Here is an 8,859-nt window from a genome sequence, read left to right on the forward strand (position 1 = left end):
TGTTTGTCTGTTTATCTATGTATATACACCTCCCTCTTTTTCCTATCTTAATTAACGCATTTTATCTGAAACATGCTGATTTTCCTTTTTTCCATTTACAAGGTAGCAACAGAGAAATTAATGCTCAAACATATTTTTCATGAAAGAGAAAGACACTTGGCCTTGTTTGAGGATTTCATAATTCAACTTTATTCAACATGAGGTCACCAGTACGCAGGTCTCTGAGGGGAACCTGCGCTCAATATACATCTCAGATTGTGACTAATGTCAATTTACTTTAATATAAGATCAATTTTGTGTGCTGAAGGATTTCACAAATGGAGGATTATGAAGAAATAAGGAAATGGTAGCAAATGTGCAGTTCGTATATTGTGTACATCTACAGTTTATCATGCATGTCCGAATCGCATAATCAAATAATGGAAATTCATGTTTACTTGTTATCTTTAGCATAAAGACCTCGCCATCCAGGAGAAGTCGAGTATTACAATGAAAAACACTTCAGAATTATTTATATTTGAGTATATAGAAAAAAATATATACTGGAATTTCATTTTTTTTTATATTATTATTATTTTTTACAGGAGCAATGCCAGCCGAATGTTCGAACGCAGGACTGTCAACCTCAACAACAACAACATTGAAGAAACATCACGTACAGGCCCTTTTCCTCAGACTTTTTGTGAGTAATATTGTTTTACCTACAGATCCGGTAGTATTGTTAAGTCCCTATGAATTTTAGATATTATAATTCCAAATATTGATATGCTAGAGTTGTGTGACTTTGTAAATATCATGATAAATAGTATGGCTTCTGCGATTTCTGATCTGACTGGTTGTTTGTTTCTTACTTCCTGGTTCATTGTAAATCTTCTTTAATTCTGTGTTTTAGTTCATTTAATAGCTATATGGTCTGCGTATTGAATTGGCAGATTTTGAGGTATAATAGTATTAGTGCACAAATTTATTAGCATAGATAATATAAGTCATCTTAACAAAAATCCTATGGTAATACTTGGATTAACATCTAACATTTAAAACATAACCAAAACGTGAAAATATGCTTGCTATAACATAATCTAAGACATTTTTCTTCTACAGTGTTGTTGCCTTAAATGATTAATGGTGACTAAAAGAGTAGGAGAGCAGTGTTTTTACCAGAGACATTGCAGAAAAAAACATTAAGGTTATTTGGTACTGGTTTACAAGTAACTGCAACTGTTTTAACTCAGAGCTTCTTTCATTTTTCCAACTATCTTCTCAAAACCAGCAGAATCTCTACTCCTGTTGTCTGTGACTACTGCACCATGACAATATATCCAGGTGCAAGTAACAGAGATGTGAGAGATGGGATCTAAATATGAGAGAGATCAGTAGAACCTATCTATATTAGAAAAAGTCTACTAAACTTGAAAACAAAAATATGAAACATGATGTTATGGAGGGGTAACAGGAATATTTCAATGTGTCCAGGAAGTATCCCTGCCATATTATAGTTATTATTATGGAGCAGGTTGTTAGGGGTATCATGCCATATATTATGATAAATCTCATTTCATCCTTACTATATATATTCACAAGTAGAAAAGATACTTGGTTGGTTCAGGAAGACTAGTTTTAAGGAGGGATTAAATGCCATACATTAAAAGAATTCTTATTTTATATCAGTTTCTAATTCATTCACAAGTAAAACAGAAGCAGAAAGAAAACCAGCATGTGCTTGAAGATTCATTTAGGAGACAAAGATGCACAAGGGGGTGAGGGAAGGGGGTGTATTTTATGGGGTATAGCTGAAAGAAACTTGTCAAGCAGTACCAGAATTACTCCTCTGTAATCTCAGCTTTCCACTGACAGCAGCAAAAAGAAAGATGGCTAAATAAATTTTAAAATAATAAAAATAGATAAATAAATAAATAAATAAGTAGTAAAATATATAAAATAAATAACAATAAAATAAAAATCCACCAGTTTTTTAGAGGCTCTACTCAATTGAGGATCTTGAATTGGACATAGTATCTCCAAAAGAGGTTAAGTAAGAGTTATGTTCAATACCAGAGTTTGGTTTATTTGGAAAAGTCATATATGTGTGACTTTTAATTAGAAACTCTTTTTTCAGAGGGACTTCACAGTATGGACACAGATGATGATGTCTCAGCCCTGGAGGAGGAGGAGGTGGGGATATGGGACCCATCACCTGCACCTTCTCTGGGCCTCAGGCAGTCCCCTTCTTCCTCTCCTGACTCTGACACCTCTCTGGAGATCTCCTCCTCCTCAGATGAAGAAGGTGAATAAAACAGCAAATAGTAACTAGAATTTTTAGGAGGTTACATCCATAGCATTGTAACTGCATGATGTGAAAATATGTATGTAGGACCGTATTATGAAAATATTTTTGCTAGTATGACATTCTTATAAGCTAATGTTTAGAGAATCTATGAAAGGAATTAGTTTCTTATCATGTCACTAACCATAGATGAACTGGTTTTTGCATGATATTTGATATTTTCAATAAACTTCTTAGAAAACATTTTGTCTGTTGATTTCTTGAATGCAAAGATTTGAGGAGCAGTTATTTATTTTTGAGATAGATTCTGAAGCCAACATCTTATCTTAGTTAATCTTAGTTTATTAATTACCTGTTACTAACATCTAGTGTATTTCTGTTCTATTTTGTATGTCCACTTTCTAGAGAATTCATCTCCAACTATAGGCTCAGAGACTTCACCATTTGCCGTCCAAGAATGCAAGGAAGAGTACAAAAATGTTGTAAGATATGTTATTCAGTCAGCTCGGACACACACCACAGAGAAGGAAAAATACGTGGTGGGTATTTGAAGTTCATATTTAAAATGTGGTGTCAATTTGAGTAGTGTTACAATCATAGTACTACCCTACACTATCCCTTTTTAATTTTTACATGCTTCACTTTATCAAGAGTATATGGTAGCACCCTTATATTAGTTTGAAATATGATCTTTCAGAATTTGTGGGAACTTTCAGTAAGATTAGGAATAGGTATGATACATTCACCCTCAGGATATGTATAGGAGGCCACCCCCCTCTTGAGGTGTATTTATACAGCTGGCAGGGCTGCATCGCAATCAGTTATTGATAATATTTGACTTTTAACTTGAGTAATGATATGTGTTCTTTTCAAGTTTACAGTTGTCATCATTTGTATCTACATTTTTCATTCACAGTTGATTTTATCAATAATTATGTATGTGTTTGGAATGTTTGAATTACAGTCAGATTTACAATTTCTGCTGAAAAATGGGTTGAGGGCTAGCTGGTAAGGCTGTATCATATCTGACAATCAGTGATAGAATTTGACTCATAATTTGAGTAGTAGTATTTGTTTCTTCTCAAACTTATATTTTCATCACTTCTTGATTGCTTTTATCATGTACCTTAAATCACATCAAAGGTTCATGTTTAGATTATATGGTTTTCTGTTTCTGCGGAAACAAGGTTATCTGTGGCACTTACTCTTTTACCACTGGTCTCATGGTCAGTTAACCAATGAATGTGATCAGAATATGGGGAAGGAAGGAATCATATACAGCTGCAGATTCCTTCTTTAGGAATACTGTCTTGTCTCTACCACTGTCTTATCTTCATTTTTGCAGTGACTGTGGTAAACTATTAGAGCCTGTCCTATATTCTCAAACTGTTTTCAAAGTTATCTACTTATACTTGCTCACATTTTGATAATGTTGTTATTAGATTTTATCAGTTTGTGGGTTAGCCGTCAAGTGATGATGTATTGTATGGCAATGTGTTGTTTATCTATGGTGCTACAAAAGGGGGTATTGCCTCCTGTATTTTCAGATTGAATAGACTATAGGGATAAAAGCTTTTTAGTAAGTGAATAAGATATTTCTAATATATGATTTTATATTGATCTTTCATTCATATTAGTCTCAGCAGTAATTTTATTAAAAGTGTAATAGCAAGATAAAATGTAATGCAGGAAAAATGTAAAAATGGTGTTTGGGATTCAGATATTCTTAATTTTTTTCTGTGAATGATTACTTGAAAATCTTTAACCTCCAAGGCAGGATTGAATTCCAACATTCACTTTTATTGTGTATTTAGTGTATCAATTGTGCTTCGTGTAGTGCAGCAGATGGGATGTTAACACCACATAAGAGGCATGGTCAAGAAGGGAAGGTAGATTCATTCCATCAAAGATCAATAAAAGTGATATATTAAACCTTCCTGAAAGGTGAGGGCTCTTTATGTAACACTGGAAGTTTTAGAATGAACTGGGTTGGAAATTTAGGATGACATCTCAGTTGGACAAAGTCTAAAGTCATTGAAGTTTAGTTGGTAAAAATACTTTTTTATTATTACAGCTAGGAATACCTTCAGACCAATAAATATGCATTTGTTTAGGTAAGGAAGCTGTTTAAAGAATAATTAATTTCCGTTTTAAATATACAATCTATTTAACTTAAATTACTCCAAAATTCATGATGTTACATGAGAATATTTTCTGCATATCAGTAACCTCTTGAGTTGAGTATTAACTCTGTGTACACAGGTACATGTAATGTCTTCAGTATTTTATTGTGAATTTTTTTGTACACAGAAAGCTCTTCAAGTACTCGGTCACCAAATCGTCAGTTAGTAGACAAACTTAACCTCACCAAGTTTCCCCCATCCCCTGATTTTTTCTTTCTTTCTTTCTTTACCTTTTTCTTTTCTCTTCTTTTCTTTTCTTTTCTTTTCTTTCCTAATGCTGTTAATGTTAGTACTGTTATTATAATTATTGGTGACTTATAGTGCTATTAATCCATACTCTCCAGGAAAATATGCTCACTGTAGTATTGTTTTGTTAAATGTCTCTGCTTTATTTTAGATATTATATTTATTATAGTAATATGACTTAGTACTTTTGAACCCATCTATGGCGAAGCATGGTGGAGAGGTCCACTGCTGCTCAAACATGAGCATACCGTTATTGATGATGATGTGTTAAAGCATTTGATAAATTAAATTGACAGTGGGCATGGCATGTACATCCAAGCCATCCCTGGTGGCTTCAGGTTAAAATACTATTAGCATGGTGAAAAAGTAGTTATGGAGCCATTTATAGGATAAACAAAAGCCATAATGAATGTGGCATGCATGTCATGCCATCTCAGCACAAAGGGTTAAAAAACTATCTTTATTCAAGTCACAGTATAGTCACTGAGATGTGTGATAATATTAGATATTAGGTAAAGTTTTACTTTTTAGCTTTGATTATTTCAGTAAAGTAATGAGGTTAAACCACTGTCTCTGGCTAATACACAGAAAGGCTTAAACTCTGTGGCCAAATATAAATGTAGCAGTGTGGGCCATTTGGTTTTATGCCAAAGGAGCTACAAATTGTGACTTGACTGAGATAATAAAAACTAATGTGTTCTCGGTAAGGTGGTCATTCCTGGTATGGCTTGACATTAAGGGTTTGGACATTAAGGAAGATGCTTTTCACACTATAAATATCAGTAAAGTAGATGATTTATGATGGCATCTTACACACCATACTTTCCAACTGTGCTAGTTCTTGAGCTACAGCATTACAGAGTGACCTTCAACACTCATTTTCTGATACTTTTATTAGAGAAAAAAATCATCATGTTCAGAATCAAAGACAAAGGGGAAAAGCAGTGTCCTCCACTTTTAACCCTTTCCTGACGGGTAGTAATCATAGTGGCCTGGGCCTCACTGCCAGGGGCTTATATTGTCACCCTAGCATGCGCAACCGCTCATGCCCAATACCAGCATCCCTTGCCTTTTCTTCGTAATACTAAGAGCCCTTGTTGTATTTTCAATATTATTATTTTCTAAGGTCTCTATTTGCCATATTTTCTGATAAATCAAGACAGTAGGATATTTTTGTTGTTATATAGACTCCATAGTTGATCATTATTTGCTCTATAGTCTGAATAAAATAAGCATCATGGAGTTGAAAACGTAGGTTTTGCTGTATTTTTTTTTTTGCTTTTTTTTTCAAGTTATTTTATAAGATAACTTTAGTTTCAACAGGTTTATATTATCACTTCCATATAGATATACTTTTATGTTCAATGTTTTTACAACTATGTGATTTTTTTCTTTCTTTCTTTCTTTCTTTCTTTCTTTCTTTTTTTCAAAAGCACATATCAGTATTTTCATGTGGTTATACATCATCACTTCGTGAATACTATATAATATCTCGATTACCGACGTAATTTTTTTTTACGCTAACCTCGGAAGCCCGAGAAGCCTTTATGAAATGCATAGTATAGATAGAAAAAATGAGAAAAAGTGTTAAGAACTACTTAATGACATTTTCAGTGGCAAAAAAATATTATTTTGCCGTAATTGTAACAAAAGAAAACTCATGGCATGGCCATACATACACCATGGCATGTACATACATGCCCCTGGCAGATAGTCCAGGCATGCCATGGCATGTACGTACATGCCACCCGTCGGGAAAGGGTTAATTCCTGGCTCAAGTGGGTGACCTTGAAATTAACTTGGTGTAGAGGCCATTGTGCTCTTGATTATATCCTAGAATCATTGAATTAATGGTCTGTATCCTCAGTGGTGTAAAAACAGATTTTTATAGAAAACATGTAAGTTTATCAAAAGGTGGTGAAGTTAACAAAGATGATATAATATTTTTTTAATGTATAGTATGCATGTATTTGATGTACATTTCTCTATGTGATGGGGTGCCATGTATAGATTTGCATTTTGAGATGGTGAAATTAGTACTGATTCTAAATATTCTCTTAATACTGTGTGTTCTTTGGGAAAAATCCATGCACCATGGGGTGTAGTATGCACTTACATTTACTAGCACAGCTAGTCAAGCTGGTATAAACATTACATTTTAATAGGTGGACAACAGCAGAGGGAGCCCACCACCTTCAAACTTTCATCAATTTACCTCTTTTTTTTCTCTGTTATTCACAGCATGTTTGTGTAGCATCATTAGTATTTATGACAAATAGCCATATTCATAGTCAGTTCATTTCAGGAAAGATAGTGTCAGACCAGACTATTAGAGTGTCAAATGTCATTTACAATGATTTTATCCACAGTTGTTCTCAAGACCTCTAATCTTTGGGGAAGCTTCATGGTTACCAGCATGAGCAAATAATATGTTTTATGGTTGATAAATCAGCCAAGATTGTGTAATTATTTGACACCTCTTTTTCGTGAGAGAGAGAGAGAGAGAGAGAGAGAGAGAGAGAGAGAGAGAGAGAGAGAGAGAGAGAGAGAGAGAGAGAGAGAGAGAGAGAGAGAGAGAGAGAGAGAGAGAGAGTGAGTGAGTGTGTGTGTGTGTGTGTGTGTGTGTGTGTGTGTGTGTGTGTGCATTGCATAGTCTTACATATATATATATATATATATATATATATATATATATATATATATATATATATATATATATATATATATATATATATGTATGTATGTATGTATGTATTGCATAGCCCTACATATAATCTTATATTTGGGCACATATATATGAGGAAAATTAATATTCTTTGTCATTGTACCATATATATGGATGGGAGTCATTAACATGTTATTTATTATAATTTATTAAATCTCTATGAATTCCTCAGCAAGAACTCAAAGGAAAGCTATCAGGGGGTTAAGACCTCCCAAAACCTTTCCTGAAAAATGTGTGATAAAAAATAGTGGGGAGTCTAATCAGGATCTTTATAAATAACAAGGTGTTATTGACAAAAGCTAAAGTTGGATGTGAAGCAACTGTGAATACAGCTGAAAATATAATTTTTGTTATTTTTCCCTTATCAAACTGGATACTTATTTAATCTTTTGCCAGATATTTTAGTCATTGCATTCACCAAAGACATTAGATTCATCCAGATTAGAGAATAAGCCTAAAGTTAAAACAAAAATATGAAAGATTAGGATGTTTTTGTTATGGAATAGAGAGGACAGTGTGCAAGTAAGACTCTCTCCTGAAACATGAGATATAATGTATTAGGAAGTTTCTATGCATTGTGTAGAATATGAAAAATATTAGTTAGAAGTCAAGTATAAATACTTCATCCTAGGAATAATTAGACAATACTGAAATTTCATAGTTCATGGTAGTCATAATTCTCAATCTACCTTATGATTAATAAGTAATGTTTTTCCTAAATGTCATGTGATATCATATTTTCTGTTTACTGTAATATTGTTTTCTCAATTCTGTTTTCAAATAAATGGCTCTATAAGTATTTAGTCACTAAGGAGTCAGTTGCCTGACCTCACCTGGTCCCATTCCTTGAATGCTTAGGGGAAAAAAAAATTACTTTGTTAGTGTTATTGCTAATACTGTTGTTGGTATTGGTGTTAATATTGTTATTACTATAATTCTATCAACAATAATAATAATATAAATGAGAAATTTTCTTTCCAAAACTTCAGGGAGATAATATGGAGTCTGCTCAACAAAAACAATCTATTACCATCTTGATATGGCATTAACATATGACAAATATAGACCCTGAAAAATTTGTAAAAAAGATGATAACATTGCAAAGGGGAGGCAACAGGGTTTTGATACCACATGTGAGCTTTCTAGTGAACCAACTGAGGAGACTCAAGTAAGCCTTATGCCCAGAATGTGGTCCACGTACAGCTGCAAGGCACCCAGATCTAACAATACTAATTTCTTTTCTACATTATGGTTATTATAACTATTAAAACACTAATAACAATAAGAAATAAAAAAGAATCTTTCCAATAATCATGGAAAAGAGCAAAGAAGAAAGTTAAGTAGGACAAATGATTGACTTCTTGGTGATTAAGCACTGGGAGCTTTATATTAACACATACAATATAAGCCATCATGACAGT

At 33.3% G+C, this 8,859-nt stretch overlaps 1 protein-coding gene across 1 annotated transcript in view; it reads left to right on the plus strand.

Moving 5' to 3' along the window:
* Window positions 1-593: 593 nt before the first annotated feature.
* Window positions 594-8,859, plus strand: part of LOC119583829 — a gene marked incomplete in the record, with an annotated part of 10,807 nt that continues 2,541 nt past the window's right edge. Inside the window, 3 exon segments of the mRNA XM_037932543.1 lie at window positions 594-682; window positions 2,117-2,284; window positions 2,690-2,823. Coding sequence (XP_037788471.1) covers window positions 2,131-2,284; window positions 2,690-2,823 — 288 coding nt within the window.

The sequence above is a fragment of the Penaeus monodon genome, chromosome 17, assembly GCF_015228065.2.
Source record: "Penaeus monodon isolate SGIC_2016 chromosome 17, NSTDA_Pmon_1, whole genome shotgun sequence".
In the NCBI taxonomy this organism is placed as follows: domain Eukaryota; kingdom Metazoa; phylum Arthropoda; class Malacostraca; order Decapoda; family Penaeidae; genus Penaeus; species Penaeus monodon.